Consider the following 17,204-nt stretch of genomic DNA (forward strand, 5'->3'; position numbering starts at 1 on the left):
CTTCAAGAACATGAATTGCCAAATGAAGTAAAAAACAATAAAATATAATCAAACAAAACCAAAACACCTACTGAAATAAAAAAGGTTTGAAGTTTTACCGTTTTGATGTACATCTCAGCTCTGACCACTAGATGTCAGCCATCCTCCTTCTGCCCGCCGCTAAGTTTTAATTGAAGGATGAATGTGGTTGATTCCCCACTTCAGTCTCTCTCTTTCTCTCTCTCGCCCCCCTTTCTACACGACTCTCTACCATCTCCGTCACACAGCCAAAATAATAAAATGCTGACTTCTCAAAGTGCTGTCAGTATGCCGGTCTCAGCATAGCAGCCCTGAAGCTTGACACACAGGAGAGAGGGGTGGGGGGTGGGGAGAGAAATAGGGGGTCGAGAGAGTGAGAGGAGGGAAAAAAGAGAAACAAGTTTCTCTGACAGCAGGCTCTGCCTTGCCCAGGGGCTTCAGCACTGCACTTCTGTGAAGGTAGGTGTGAGGCTGCTCTCTGTGTCTGTTTCAGTGAGTTTTTACTGGCATGTTTTAATGGCATCTCTTTGCCTCTTTGTGGGGCTTTCCTTCATCCACACTCTGTTGTGTCACTATGAGGTGTTTGTAAAATAGGAGAAAGGTGCTAGACAAATGGTATTGTCCAAAAATATGGTGTTTCTGTAAAGTTCTGTGCTTTTGTGGTTGATTTAACTATAAATCAGAAATGAGTTTTTTGGGGGGTTTTCTCCCAGATATAGCATCTAAAAGACATTCACTTAAATGAATCTATCAGTATGGTATTTGTAGGCTGCCCATCACTGTGTAAGTAATTTGTCACCGGGGATTTGGAGATGTTGTCTCAGGAGTCTGCAAAGTTTGGAAACCAGAAAAGGCTAAAGTTTACACGTGGCCTGCTCGTCCTCTCCATTTAACATCCATTAGTGCCTGATGTTTTACTATTATCACCAGGTCAGATTGTCTTTTTGGGATTGAATGGTGTAATTATATTAAAAGCAGGGACCTTTCATTTTATGTAGATGGGACCTTTTGGGTTTTTTGGCTCAGGTACAATGTTAGTGAAAGCCACAGTATGTCTTAAAAATGAATTTCTTCAATGGAACCCCCCAGCAAAGTGGTTCTTAGGGTGCTCAAAATGGTGCTCTGACTTGGTCTCACGGAGCAACCCAAGCTGGGGAGGATTCACACAGCTGTAAGTAGCTGACTTGTGAAGCTAAAATTAAGCTGAAGGGTGATTTGGAATGTTACACTTGGTCGGTAAGACGTGGAGAAGATGGCTCGCTGTTGGTGACAAATCTTCTGAGCTCTCGGTGGCAGAACGAGGCCTTAGCCTGCTCACGAGCAAAAAGAAAAAAAAACTTTTTCTGCTAACGTTACAGAAAATTGGATCTACCAAAAGAGCAAGGGAAACAGTGCAGTACAGTATTTGGAATCCCTTTAAAGTTTATTTATGTTCCAGGAAAGATAATGCACTGACACAGAAGCAGAGTGTAAATCATCTTGGAGCATTTATGAGTGCGTAACCTTTGTCACTATGAAATCTAGACGCTTGTAATGGTCTTTTACTTGTAAAATGCACTGTAACTCATCCCTGCTGCCTGCTTAAATGCAGTACTTTGACATGTATTCATTAGAACTCCTTGCATTTAAATTAAATATGATAAAAGTTATACGATGATAAAAGTTACCTTATAGTGAGTCATGGTTTTAATGCATTCACAATAAGTGCTTCTATCCTTCAGACCTCTAACAATCGTTGCTCCAAAATGAAGCTGCACCCATTTTTTTCTTCAAATAACTTCACAGAAGTTCAAGCATTGAAATCTCTCAATACTGGAGCTGCTGTAGACAACATAGTTGTGAAAATGCTTGTAGAAACTCAATAGATGGCTTGAGATGGAAGGTTTGTAAGGGCAGGATTTTAACTGTTGCAGACACACACACTGACAGCTGCAGACACCATGGATGAGCAGTTGTTCTTATTCCACTTTTTTCAGGCCTTCTTGGCATATGCCTGGAGACACTACATTGTGCCTGAGCAGTGCACAGTGTAGTGTAGTGTCTGCTAAAACAAGTTTGTGTGATCAAAACAAATTTATGTCACTTGGACCCAAGTGGGCATAGTTGTAGATGCAGAAACTGTAACACTGGCTTAACACTGGTTTAATAGGTGCAGTCATCAAGGGGAGTGGAGACCAGGCGTCTGTTCCTGTTGAGGAAAACTCCGTGTGCTTATCAGTCTTAGCTGAAATTTGCCCTGTGAGCTCAGTTATTCTGACTGACTGGACTTTTGCTCCCTTTGAGCAAGTTATATGAAGTTGGCCTGCATAGGTGTGATCTAATCAAAGGAGAGTGGGGGATACGTCAATAGCGACAGTCTTTGATTTACAGCTAAAATAACATTTAGTTTCTAGTTTTAATTTTTAGGAGGTAGAATTACTTGATGCAAAACAGTTTATACAAATGAGTCAAAGCAATGGGTTAAAAGGGACCTGGATTGAATGCTGCTTACAAAAGCAGTACTTATCTCAAGAGACGGTTTAAGGTTTACGTAAAATGACACAGTCTTATCTGAAACAAAGAATCAAATTTATCTGAATTTGAAAAAAAAAAACTTTTTCAGATCAAAACAGAAAAAATATGACCCATTGGACTTTTGTGATCTCACTAAAGGTTAAAAACAAAACTGTATTTCAATGAAACATCAATAACATGTAGCTGTACATTTATAGCCAGGCTTAGCTGAGATCACGACTCCTATAACTAGAGCAGCTGCAGGTGCAGGACGTGGTTGAGATTTTAACTGGAAAAAGAACGGTCCAGAGCCAGCTGGCAGCGGCAGGTGACGGTCGTTGCACTGCTCCACACCCACTTTGCTTTCTATCATGCAGAAACCCTGCTGGGACTGCTGGAGACAGATGCACATGCACAAATACACCATCTGTTTCCAATGTGGACAGGGGCTTCCTGGAATGTGTCAAAACACATCATTTGATCAGACTGTTAGTTTACCAGAGTGCTATTTTCTATAGTCTACCAAAGCTGACAGCAAGCAATTCCCTCAAAATTGTAAAGTTTTGACTCTGTTTTGTAGTTTTCATGTCTCAGTGGTAGTTTTGCCTTTTGATACTTTGAAGGTTAGCTTTCTGATTTGTCATTTTCCCCCTAATCTATCTTCCCTTTGTGATTATGTGACCCTTCAAGCCTCTATAAGTTAAGAAAATATGTTCTTCGGCGCTGGCAGGCTGTTGGTATCCAGTTGTCTGAGCCCTCACTCTCAGCTGGTCAGAACAGCCATGTATTTAGCTCATCAATAAGTAAGGCTCAAAGGCTTGACAGCAGGCAAATCACATGAGCTGAGGTTGGCCAGAAACCACTTTAAAAAAAGGGAAAAATGAATGATCTAGTTAGCCTCATTTTTTTTCATGTCACAATGTTTTGGATTTATTACACTGTCTGCTTCAAATGCATGAGTCAGACTAACATAAATATATATGAATAGGTAAAAAATGACATTTATCAGGCATTGCAGATTACATCATTAGTTTTCTTTTGATCATAGAAAAAAGCCCCACAATGCATCTTTAAATTTACCAATTTATTGATTTGATTTGACAGATTACCAGATAGTGTTCTGTGAAAAAAAAGGCATTTTAAAAAAGGAGTTCACTGTAATGACTTTTATTGATCTGAAGTCACATTAAAGCATTTTTGTCTGCATCTGTGACATGATGGTCCAGCAAAAGATGAATGACTCTGTAGCTGACTGATATTTAGTGGGGTTTTTTTTATAGCTATGAGTCTACTTTAAAGAGCTGGGGGAGCTTTACTGTCAAGAGACTGGTAAAACCTTTCATCCGTGGTAAAAAGTGAGTCTAAGTAGATTGATGCCTCACCTTGACCTGTAAGCTGCATCTTTTAAATCTCCTCTATCTTCCTCAACACTGGTTTATGCGATCCAGTGTTTGCGTCCCTGGCTTTACACATTAGAGGCACGCAGTGTTGATGAAAATAAAGATATACTTTAGTACATGTTATTTTGTGGGGTACAATATAATTTAATGGCCTATATTTTGTTTAAAAAACTCTGAATTCAGAGTTTTCACACATATGTGTATACACAGTACTCAGTATTACACAGTCACATTATGTGTGGGGACTAGACTTTACTGTGGGCATGAAAAGAAATCCCCACAATAAAGATTTGAAATTTTATGGGTAGAAACATGGCTTTTGGTTAGGTTAGGTCTGTGAAATTGATGTATGTCATTGTTTTGTCCTGTATGTGTATGCGTATTTGTGTGTTTGTGTGTGTCTGTCTGCCCTTTCTAATAAAATGTAACCTGATCGGTGACTCTAAGAACACAAACAAGCTTTCAGTCTCAGACGTTTTATGAAGAATAGAATAGAATAGAATAGAACAGAACAGAACAGAATAGAATAGAATAGAATAGAGTAGAATAGAATAGAATGGAATAGAACAGATTAGAATAGAATAGAATAGAATAGAATAGAATAGAATAGAATGCCCATTAATCGCAAAGTTATTTAGAGCTTCTGGAATAATGCAGAACAGTGCAGTTCAGTTCTATTTCCATGGTAACCAAGTTCCCATGGCGTCGTCAGGGAAACCAACTCATTTGGTTGTGTTGTATCACGACATTATTTTTTACTGATTTTCTAGAGAAACTCTGGTGACACAACAAACTCACAGGGCCTTACAAACAAACACAAGGTGTGCCTTTCCACCTCAGGCCGATGTCCTTATTCAACTTTTCATATCAGAAATTTTGTGTGTTAAATGTTTCAGCTTTTTCATGTGTTTGTGCTTTTGTTTTGAAAAAACAATGATCAAGAAAACAAGTGAAAATCCTAAAAGGGGATGTGGCTCATTTGTATGTTGTAAACCATTGTTATAAATAATTTATATCTTGATACACAGCTTTTATTTTCAATTCATTTAAAAATGGAAATGAGAAACTTGACATCTGCTGCACATATGCAGTCACTAATTTGGACCATCTTGAATGTGTTTCGACAAACTTTGTTTCAGTATAAATGAAAATAAAGAGCAAGGGCTCCCTGAAACACAAAACCCCGCAACCACAATAGAGTTATTTGAGTGCTGGAAAAGTACACTTTTCAGATCACTTTGGATAGTGGAAAGTTACTCTGAATTATGCTGTCCTAATCCATCCTTGAGCACGTGATTATGTTGTCATGCAAAAGAACTGCCTGCTATAAAACACTCGGAGTTATAGATGTGAGTGGTTTCTGACATCACGCTAGCAGACTGCCTGCAAGATACAATATTGTATGACCTGATCTGCAATGGTTTTCGCTCTGTTACCAAGTTGGGAAAAAATTTGGAGTAAAAATGAAAACACTGGCCCTTTAACCTGATAGCTGCATTACTCATACTTTGACCCAGATGTATACATGTTCTGTCACTGTGGTATTTTCATGTTTGGGGAGCCCTGTGGTGTTGTATGTAGACCACACTCTTTGTTATTTGAGGCTGGTGTGAATTAACTGCAACGTTTTAATGTGTCAAAAGCATAACTGTGTCACTGAGTTTTCATCCCTGGGTGCAGATATGTTTCGGGTGGGTCCACAACTGTATCAGCGAGTGTCTGTCAATGATAAATAAGGGATTGCACTTTCCACTCCTCTCTTCTCTCCATTTGACTATTCTTAGTCACTGTGTGGTAAGCTGAGGGTTTAAAGTTACAAAGACCTCATTCTCGCTCTCAGTCTTTCGTTGCTTACACTTCTTCGTGTCACTGACTCTCTTCTGTTAAAACTGCAAAGCATCAGTGGGCTCTTCTGCTGCAGTTTGCTTTAAGGTGAAAATAAAGACTATGCAAGAATGTGATCTGGGGGCTGCTGTAGCATATTTCCACAGACACTGCTTTCCTGAGTATTGCAGATGTATTATTGGAAGCGCATCTATTATTATCATAATAGCATTATTGAAGCACTCTGGATAGGGCAGCTGATAGGAGATCATGATGCTACTTGCCAAGGACAGTGGTTGACAAAATACAAAGAAGGGGACCCCTTGTGGTCCTTGACAGGTTTCCAAGAGGATCCCAGATAAAATAAGAGCTGGGTGGTTTATCATTTACTTATATAGTCAGTAGATCTGCGGATTAAGCTTTCTGACCATGAGCTGTAACATCCTCTGTTAGCATCTGGCTGAGGATTTCAAAAGCCTGTGTTTACACTGCAACATGTTTAATGTAGGCTATAGTAATGCTAAAACAGTACTCAGTCACTCCTTTGTCTTGCATGATTAACAGTCAAAGCTAAGCTTTTTACAATGAAACTGATATTATTGTAAGAGTTTCTAACATAATAAGTGACAGCACAAGATAAGTAAAAGAGGGTTGGAAATAGGACACAGTAAAAGAAGCCAAGGTATGACAGAAAAAAGATTTTAGATAAAAGAGTATAAAGATTGATTGTCCTCTCTTCTTTTCCCCCCTTTTTTACTGGCAGTGCCCTCTTACCCAGGGGTGCGCAGCAGTGTGTATGAGTGTGTGTGTGTATATGTGAGTCACAGCCTCAGGAACCATGTCAGACCCCAGGGACATTGATGAGGATGCCATCCTCAAAGGCCTTAGTGCCGCGGAGCTGGATCAGCTGGAGTATGAGCTGCAGGAGATGGACCCTGAGGTATGGATGATTTGACCTAAAACCTGCTTTTCCAGTGTCATGGGGCTTTAATAGCTGGTTCCTGACATTCACAAGTCTTACCTTTGTGCCGAAAATCTACCCGACATCAGGAGTAGCTTGTTAACCATCAGACATGTGGGAAGTATGTGACATCTAAAGCAAGAACTACATTTTTTGTACCCTTTGTTACTTGTAAATTTTTTACTAGTAGGAGAGTAAAAGCAAATGATGAAGTTTTAAAGCATACCTCTCAGTCAGTAAACTGTAGTGTTGCCATATCAAACATTACCCAATTATAAAGATAAAATAACATGGTTCTACAATGCAGAAAGTGCATGGGTTACAAATTACATTTCATTTTAGTGACTTCTTTCATAAAAGAAAATTTTTTTAATGGGTCTCTCACTTTTCACATTAGATGTAAAAAAAAAAAAAATAGCATCCATTTGCAGAAAATGTTCATTTGATGCACTTTCAGTGCAGGGTAGAACATTACCTGCAAGAAGAGTGAGTCTAGACGTTTTATATAATTCTTAGAAGGAAAGTAAGATAACAAGGAGGGAAGACAACAAGGAACCTTCTCAGCTATCTTTTGGGTAATAAATTCTGCTGCTTCTCTGTTCAGATCATTTGATATACCTAAAACTTTCTACTAATTTAGTCTTATTTTCCCATCAACATAATATGATCCGATGTTCTCCCAGAATGCCATGCTGCCGGCTGGCTTTAGGCAACGAGATCAGACAAAGAAGACCCCGACGGGGCCATTTGACCGTGACGCCCTGATGAAGCACCTGGAGAAGCAGGCCATGGAGCACGAGGACAGGGAGGACCTGGTGCCCTTCACCGGTGAAAAGAAAGGTGGGAAAGCAGATTCTTTGTCTGAGGATTTATGTAGGTGTCCTGTTACATAATATGCAGCAAGTCATTTAATTTTGTTTTCAGGCTAAAGTTTGAACATACAGTAAAAATCTATCTAAGCACTTTCAATATCTCCCCTTTCAATTGGGAATAGTTAGTCACTAATATCAACAATGGAATTTGCAATAAATGGAAACTAGTGATGCGAAAAGCAGATGTTCTTGGGATTCACCACTGAAATTGTGAAGATAAATGAGCACAAAAAAGAGCTGAGAAAGCACCGTGTAGGATTAAGTGAAACCTGAGTTTATTAAAGCTCCATTTGTGATATGTTTTGGGAAAAATCATACAAATAAAGCTTTCATGAGAAGTGAAATTATTAGATAGATAACTTCATTAAGAAATATATATATAAACAAACATCAGATATTTTGTAGTTTTTTTTAACTACCTTTTTTGGCCTTTGCTACCCTTTTGCCTGCTTTTGTCTTCTTATTTATCATCTTTTTCTTTCTGTATCTAGGAAAGCCTTTTGTGGCCAAGAAAGCACCAGAGATCCCCCTGCATGAGCAGGTGATCCTGGAACCAGAGCTAGAGGAGGCCTTGAAAAATGCCACTGATGCAGAGATGTGCGATATTGCAGGTAAGATTTACTATTGCTACTGTTTACTATTACTACTAATTGTTTGGCAGCACTATACTTATGTAGTATATATACTATATACACATTGGTTTTTTACAAGTGCAACTTAGTAAACAGGGCGCTTTTATGACAGGCTTTATCAGGCTGCAGATAATTCCAAAATCTATATTTAGTCTGTATTTCAGGAGCTAAACATCTAACGATCCTACAGGTAATCACAGGTAAAAGGGAACTGCAACTACTACTCTGACCACAAGTTCTTAGAAAAAAAAAACTATGTATCCATCCATCCATCCCCTTATCCAGTGGAGGCTTGCAGGGAAGTTGGAGAGGTTGGGTGCATACTGGACAGGGTGGCAGTTTATCCCAGGATGCACAAAAGACAAAACATAACAGCAATCTCATATTTAAGGAATAGTCCTTTAGTTTGTTCTCTCCCTAATACTGTAATGAGGGGAACCAGTGTTGCCTTCATGAATCACATACATACAATAGGAGACAGATTTCTCAGTCAGATCTGCTCATCGTTTCCAGTGAACAGATCTGACTGAGAAATCAAGGAACAGTGCATGCTCAGCAACTTGTGAAGTAAAGCATACGTTGCTTTATCATTCATTCCAACTGTAATGAGGACCATTAATTTATAAAATGAACATTGTTTTTATTTGATAAGATTTGGAACTAGAGACCGAGACCGTAAACTTGTTAGGGAAATGTTTACTGAGATCACAGGCAAAGGAGCTGGAGGGTCATTTTCTCATAGACTTCTACATAACCAAACATCTTTTTGAAACCAGAGCCATTGCCCTCTTGTACTTTTGTGAGGGATGAAATGGGTAAAATAAAGTGTTAAATGCGAATATTAGCAACGGTTCTGTCCCAGTAAGCCGTACTAATGAGCCGGCATTCATAACACCAAGACCCCGACTCACCTATGACATGTAAAAATGTCTGTAATTACATCTTTTTTATGTGTGATGTCATCTGTTTGTCCTCATGCAATTTCCCATCAGTCGGTGCTTATTAACCAACAATGACATGCACAGCATACTGTGACCTCAGTGTTTTCATCACAGCGGCTTTGACCCACATAGTTCTATTATACAGATCCATTCTCTTTCTACTGCTAGCTTTATATTGTTTCCCTCAACACTGAGACAGCTCGGTTAATGACATGGCCAAACATGTGACGGGGTCCAATTCCCCACGCTCAGCAACACAAAAATAAATAGGTCTGGCTCCAGGCCACCGAAGGAAGGGTGGAGTGGACATGGGGATGGTGGAGGCAAAGATATTGTATCTGTTTAAAACATACTGTGTTTGCAGATAAAGCCTCAGTTTTCCATGTTTCCAGAAACTTGAAATTAAAAAAAAAGTTCACACTTGTTGGATTGCTTTGTTCTTGAATAATAAAATCATTTAAGAGGTGATTTTGACATTTTTTAATGTACTAATGCATCTTAGGTTAGTAGTAATGGTAAACAGCCAAACTAAAGAAAATGTAGTGACAGTATGACAACTGCAGCTTTGTCAAAGTTAACAGTATCCTGTGCAATGCCCTTTCTGGGTTTCTTAAATGTTAGAGAGAAATCAAAACCCTTACAGCCTTCCTCAGTGAGTTACGTTGCTCATCAGTAATTGGACAAGACCTATTTGGGGGAGCTATTTTACAAATGCAGAAAAAATGAAAACGGAAAACCTTAGATTTTCTAAAATCCTCTACACACCATTAATCCTAAATGCCGGATGGTATTTTAGGCAAAGTCAAACTGAAGCATAAAACATGCTTTATTGAGTGTGAAACCCTGAACAGGCGGTTAGACTCCCCTGATGTGCCAAACAGGCAGGCAGGCATCCGGAAAGGCATAGTAGGGGAACATGTTTGTCCAGCACCATGAGTCTGACAGAGAGACCGCCGTTTTAAGCTTGGATAGAGTCCAGATGGGGATTAAACCTCGGTTAGCCTCTGTCAGTCTATTGTTGGGGCTTTCTGGTAAACAGACTGAAGGGAGTGAATAGCCTGGCTGGCATGTCCAACAAATCACTTAAGGATTTTGATTTATATAAGACAATAGCAGTTTATTTGAATTGGTTTAAATTGATCTTGTCTTGATTTATTTAGATTTATCTCAGTTTATTTAAAAGAATTCCAGCATTAATTTTTTTTTAGGTTGCTGTTAGTGTATTTAGCCACTTTAGGATGGCATGGGTGTCCATGGCAAATACTCCCCTTAACCGACACACACACACACACACACACACACACACACACACACACACACACACACACACACACACACACACACACACACACACACACACACACAAGGACCTTCCCATGGTTAGAAATACTCCGACGTTGAATGAGGAGGTTGGTGGGAAGGTGCTATGCAGGGAGGTGTTGCTGTCACAGCAGTTGGTTTGTCAGAGACTTTGGACCTGGCAGGTTTCGACAAGAGCAAAAAAAAACACAAAACAACTTGAAGTCTGCCTCCTCCTGGTTGTAAAGAGTAACAGCAATAGAAAAAGAAGCCCCGATTCAACAGCTGTAGAAGGTATTCATTAGTAAATATTTTATATAAGTGTAAGTTCTATTTTTTTGCGTGAGTTCTATTTTTTTTCTAGTTCACATGAATATAATAATGAAGACAACAGTAATTTTATCCAATGATAAACTGCAGAAATTGGGAAAAAAATTATCACAGTATATTGTCACCTAATCTTCAAACTACTAAAACTACCGTGAATATTATGATACTATAATATTACAGTGCATATTAAACACAATAAAATAACACAATACTAACTCCTGCACTAATATGCAGATTGTGAGGTTCTTATTTAATATTTTATTATTTCCAGTTTGGGTTCCTCTTTGCTACATTTCAGCAGTAAATGCTACTTTGACATTACTACTCTAATATGACAGGTATACTTTGTATTTTGAAATGGTCTTTATAGCATTTATGATCAGCTCATATTGCTATACAGTTAAGCTTAGAGGTATAACATGTAAAAGCAGGAGAATATCTTTTTACATCACAATTTTAGCATATGTTAGCAGTTACTGTAAAACAAAAAAGGTATAAATAATTATTTTTAACATCTAACGCTGAACACAATTATTGTGCATCACGTGAATGTCTTGGTTTTATTGTCCTGCAGTGTTATTGTTTTTGTTTTGCTGAGGTGTCAGCTGTTTAAGAAAATCTAAATGCGATACGCCCGTCCTGCACTACCACATCAAACAGCTGACAGACATGGGTCAGCGTATTGCTGATTGTGACCACTGGCAACCTCCATAACAAACCTAAAAACAGGAAAACAAAAAAGCCAGTGAACACTGAACTATAACTTCAACTTAATGCAACAGGAATGATGCAAAGATATAGTTAGTGTTACTTAAGAAAAGCAGTACTTCCTTCACCTTTTCTAAATACTTGCTATTGATGTATTTTTAGGATTAGTTTGACCTGACAAATACTTTAGGTGCCCCTAAACAGAGTCTTTTCTTCTTTTAACTTTGTGTTGTCACAAATTAACACTGTCTCAATGTCAGCTATAATAACACTAAGAATTCTAGAGGCCCGCAGATTGACCCTGAAAGTTGTGTATTGTGCAAGGTATCTTTACTTCCTTGGGGGCCCCTCGAAAGTGTAAGATTAGAAGTCCCCACTGAACTCAGACAACAGTTTCCTTATCTCATCAAACACCTGTGCACACACACATAGACACACACAGGAGATGAAGGAAAAGGAAAAACTAACTGTGGCACTTTAGGTTTTGTCCTCGCCACAGAAACATTTTTTCCTAGCAAAGCAATATTAACAAACTTGCCTTTGGTATATCAGTACAGGGACACAGGACACACCATTAAAACTAGCTAAAAAAAAATAAGTATAACAGGGGCACAACTCTCTGATTTTATTCAAATAGTATAGATATTTTTATCTGAATGTATTCATGGTGATTGTTTTCCTGTATTTACAGCTATCCTTGGAATGTACACGCTGATGAGTAACAAGCAGTACTACGATGCTCTGGGCACCACAGGCACCATCGCCAACACCGAGGGCATCAACAGTATGTCTGAAAGCCAAAGACATTTATGAGCTATTGCTTATACTCACACAGACAGACGTTAAAATGAAATGCAGACAGACATGTGACAGTACTGTATGTTTTATTGTGTACCGTTTACACTGTAGCCAAAGTTGTGATCATTTATCTCCTTCAGGCGTTGTGAAACCAGATCCTTTCAAGGTCTTCCCTGAAGAACCTCCAAACCCCACCAATGTGGAGGAAACCCTGGAGAGAATTCACAACAATGATAGCAGTCTGACTGAAGTCAACCTTAACAACATCAAGGTCAGCTCATTGGAACGTCACAATTATGAAAAAATTATGCACAGATAAAAAAAAAATGTTTGTCAAAGGGAGCTTGAAGCTGGACTCAGAGTCCTTAAACGCCCAAACAAGATTAATTTCCCATATGACAACAAATATTACACAATCGTTTCAGTGAACCAGCTCATGTCATATGCTATACTGATCCTTGGCTGCAAAACCCGGATCTGCAAGCTTATCAAGTATTCCTTGTTTGCGAACTGAACATCTCCGTATTTTCCTTGCAGGACATTCCCATCCCAACACTAAAAGAGATCTTTGAAGCGATGAAAGGAAACTCTCACGTGGAGTTTCTGAGCATCGCTGCAACCCGAAGCAACGACCCTGTGGCATATGTGAGTAAATTACCCACTGTAATTATCAACTGCTTGCCAATGACAGCAAATTTCCTCAAAGTTTAAATCAATTTTTATGGTATTTATTTCTTTGATATAAAAATCTTAGAAATGTCTTACAGTTTATATCTCGTTCTAGCTACAGATCTGTTTGTTTACTGAATGACTCTTGATTGAGGGTATTAGAGGATATTTATTTGTAGTGTAAAATATCAACTTAAGGTACTGTTGTACCTCTACTGTGTAATATTGTTTCACATAAAAAGAGATTAATTGCAATGACTGAAGTTTTCCTTCAGATTCTATAAAGATCTCCTTTTCTTTGTCACCTGCTCTTCAGATGCACTGTGGTAAACTATAGTTTATATCCGAATGTGTCTGCCACCTGACTATAAAAAATATTTTTAAGTCCTTAAGAGCTTTTAAAATGTGGAAGAAAAATATAGTTTCAATGTGCGTTTCTGTCTGTGTTTCTAGGCATGCGCTGAGATGCTGCAGGAGAACACCAGCTTACAGAGTCTTAACATCGAGTCTAACTTCATCACTGCAGACGGCATGATGGCGATCATCAAAGCAATGGCTAATAACGCCACACTGATGGAGCTCAAGATTGACAACCAGGTTAGAAACAAATTATTGGACATGCTGTGCATCTACAGCTGATAATTTGCAAGCCACTTTGATACTCACCTGTAGAATAATTTAAGCCTGGCACACAAACGTACCATTTGTGTGCAAAACAATGCCAACATCTACAGTTTTACAGACATTAAATTGTAATTTTGTACCAACAAAGTGATTCCAAAAGAGCTATTAACCGAAGACTTGGCATATTTCAGTATGATGTGCAGTGTAATCTAAAAAAAAAGAAAGAAATTAAATTGAAAAACACAATGAAACATGGAATGACCTCCCCAGAGGCTGGACCTGAACATTACTGAAGCAGTGTGGGATCGTCTTGGCAGAGAAGCTTTAAATGTCCTTCAAGAAGCCTGGAGAACTGTTCCTGAAGACTATTTAAAAAAAAAATTATAAGTCTGCCTAAAAGAAGAAAAATGGTGGTAACACCAACTATTAATTTTCAAGCTCATTAGAACTGTGCAGACTTTGCCATTTCCATCAATGCATGCATTTCCCATTTTCATGGTAACATATAAAAAAAGACTTATGCACAGCAACCAAAACAAGACATCCTAATTTTTATTGTCCAAGTATGAAATAACTGAGTTAATACTCATACCCAATGACATGCTTTTCTTACTGCTTTCAAATTTAATTCACAATGGAAAAAAGGACTCAGTGCTTGATTGTGTTATCCTTTCATGTATCATATAGCGACAAAAACTTGGAGACTCGGTTGAGATGGAGATTGCCTCCATGTTGGAGAACAACTCCAGTATCCTGAGATTTGGCTACCACTTCACCCAGCAGGGTCCCCGAGCCAGAGCCGCCATGGCCATCACACGAAACAATGACATGAGTAAGAAACCTGAATCCATGGTCAGATAGTCTTGAAATATTCATGTATAATACAAGGAATCATTTAAAGTGTTATTGGATTGTGCAACAGAATATGAAATCGGCATCTTCTCTCTTTTACATAGTTCGTCAGCAAAGATTAAGATGAACACGACAAGGAGTGAGCAGAAGAGCAACCATTAGCCCCTCGAAGCCTGCAAAAACGGATGACTCTTGTGCCAGCTCACTGTGGTGCAGCAGAGCTGAATGAATTCTTCCAAATTAATTCTGGTCACTGTGCCTGGGGGAAACCATGTCTAACATCCATGTTCAACCATTCATTTCATTTACTGCAGCAAGAGTTTTGTAGGTTGCTGAATTTCTCATAAAGGCATGTAGAGATCACAAGCACAACCTGAAGTGTCTTTTTTGTGCTTTTAGTTTATGCGTCACCAACATCAACCCAAACAAATAGTTAACTATTTTCATTCACTAACTCAATGTGGTGCTATATCATATGTGGGAGAGGGGGGAAAAAATCTGTAAATACTTTAAATAAAAATATATATTCGATTATTTTTTGTAATTGTTTGGTAAGTTTAATTTTATTGTTTCTAATTCTTATTGCACACATAAATATTATACTCAACAAATATTGTTTTAAATGCACCAAGAAAAAAAAAATCATACTTTGGCACATTTAAGCAGACTATCTACAGGTTGTGAGTAATCTGTATTTGAGCCACTGATACTGGATAAACTGCTATTTACAAAAGTGACAGCATTTTCTTTTCAAAATTGTGTCCATCAAATAATTGCCATCTTGTAAACCTGAATCAAGAAATTACTTAAATAAAACCTGACTGACAAAGTGAAGTCGGCTAAAAGATTTAGACTCAAGAACAGAAGAAAAACAAAGTCCTTGACATCTATATGGGAAGGCTTTGGGACTCCAACGAACCACGGTGAGAGCCATTATCCCCAAATGGACCAAACTTAGAACAATGGTGAACCGTACCAGAAATTGCCAACCTACCAAAATGACTCCAAGAGGACATCAAGAACTCATCCTGGAGGTCACGAAGGAACCCAGCATAACATCTAAAGAACCAAAAGCCTCCCTTATGATTGAACAATAACAAAGAGAGTGGGCAAAAATGGTATCCATTGGAGAGTTCCAAAGAGAGAAATCACAGCTGACCAAAAAGAACACAAAGGCTCATCTCATATTTCCCCCCAAAAAACATCTTGATGATCTCCAAGACTTTGGTGAAAATGTTGGGGGACTGATGAGACAAAGCTGAACTTTCTGGAAGGCTTGAGTGGGGTAAATCTGGCACAAAGCTAACAGCATTTCATAAAAAAACAACAGCAAACCAACAGTCAAACCTGGTGGTGGCAGTGTGATGGTTTGGGGCTTGCACTTTAGTGCTTCAGGATCGGTAACTGATGGAACCGTGAATCAGAATATCAGAATGTCCGGCCATCATTTCATGACCTGAAGCATCAAGCCCACTTAGGCGGCAAAACTGAGTCGTTAAACAGGTTCATGCAGGAAAACTCTCCAGTGTGACTGCATGAAAACTATTCTGCAAAGAACAGCAGACCAAAATTCTTCATCCCTTCAATTCAAAATTCCTTACAAAAGCTTGGTTGCAGTTTTTGCCGTCATGGGTGGCACAACCAGTTATAAGGTTTAGGGGGCAAGTAGGTTTGGATAACTCTTTTCCCCTTAATAAATGAAATGATTTTTAAAAACTGCATTCTACAGGTTATCTTCGTCTAATATTAAAATTTACTTGATGATCTGAAACATTTAAGAAATCAGAAGGGGTGCAAATAGTTTTTCACAGCACTATACATAATCGGAACTGTTATAATCATAATCTCATTTTCTGTGGTAAATATTATATGAAATTATTTCCTAAAACTAACACATTCAGCATTTTAGGTACCCCCCCCCCCCCCCTCAAAAAAACCCTTGATTTAATAAATCACAGCCCTTTAATCGCTTACAGTTTCTTCTGATCTTTAGACTTCCTCCAGGCACCTGAGTTATTTTTACATCCCACCCGGCCCAACGCAAATGTGAAACGGATCCTAGCCCACTGAGCTTGAGTTACCTTGTTCCAAATATAAGAACTAACTTTAAGAGGGTTGCACCCTAATGCACCCACAGAAATTTATGAGCAGAAACAGCTGCTAACCTCTCAGGATTTTCACAGCATTGCTTGCATCCCTGCCTTCCACCTCTCGTTTCATTAATCCATTTCTTGAAAGACTTCTCACCTAATGTCAAGTTTGACAAGACCACATATGCTTTTTAGATTTCTCAAAGGTCACATTTTAAAACTGCAAGCTTCACTGACATTTGGCTTTGTGTAAAACTTTCAAGTCAGTGTTGCCTTACCACATCTATTCTGAGAGTTTCTCTTCCACTTCTTAGTTTCCAGTAAAACACGGATGTATTTTTGGACTGTAACCCTGTCACAAATGTATTCACCACATTGTATTTATGCTTCTACTGTTTCGTAAACAGTAATACTGAAATATCAGATTTGAATTTGTCTTAAAACGCTCTAACATACTTCCAAATCCCTACAAAGACGTTTTAAGACCGTGGTGACGCTCTTAACTCCAAACTAATGAAGTGAGTGAGCTTCTGAAACATATTAGCCATGTCATCAGAAACTAACCCATGTTAAGTCCCTTTGCCCCCTTCCACTGACCCTGATGTTATCCAATTTATACCAACTGTGCTGAGAGGAGCTTTAAACGAACGCACAGATTAGCACCAATACAGCCAATCTGCTGCTGATTTATAG

At 38.6% G+C, this 17,204-nt stretch overlaps 1 protein-coding gene across 1 annotated transcript; it reads left to right on the forward strand.

The window, feature by feature from the left end:
- The first annotated feature begins 356 nt into the window (after positions 1 to 356).
- On the forward strand, positions 357 to 14,965 carry tmod4 (tropomodulin 4 (muscle)). The gene is made up of 10 exons (XM_085423689.1): positions 357 to 477; positions 6,499 to 6,675; positions 7,380 to 7,536; positions 8,060 to 8,179; positions 12,170 to 12,262; positions 12,417 to 12,547; positions 12,814 to 12,921; positions 13,399 to 13,542; positions 14,257 to 14,401; positions 14,526 to 14,965. Exons 2-10 carry the CDS (start codon positions 6,574 to 6,576, stop codon positions 14,546 to 14,548), a joined length of 1,023 nt encoding a protein of 340 aa, XP_085279815.1. The 5' UTR covers positions 357 to 477; positions 6,499 to 6,573; the 3' UTR covers positions 14,549 to 14,965.
- Positions 14,966 to 17,204: the final 2,239 nt, after the last annotated feature.

This window comes from Rhamphochromis longiceps, linkage group LG11, assembly GCF_057381845.1.
Source record: "Rhamphochromis longiceps isolate RC_006_pf linkage group LG11, R_longiceps_female_GT1.1, whole genome shotgun sequence".
In the NCBI taxonomy this organism is placed as follows: Eukaryota; Metazoa; Chordata; class Actinopteri; order Cichliformes; family Cichlidae; genus Rhamphochromis; species Rhamphochromis longiceps.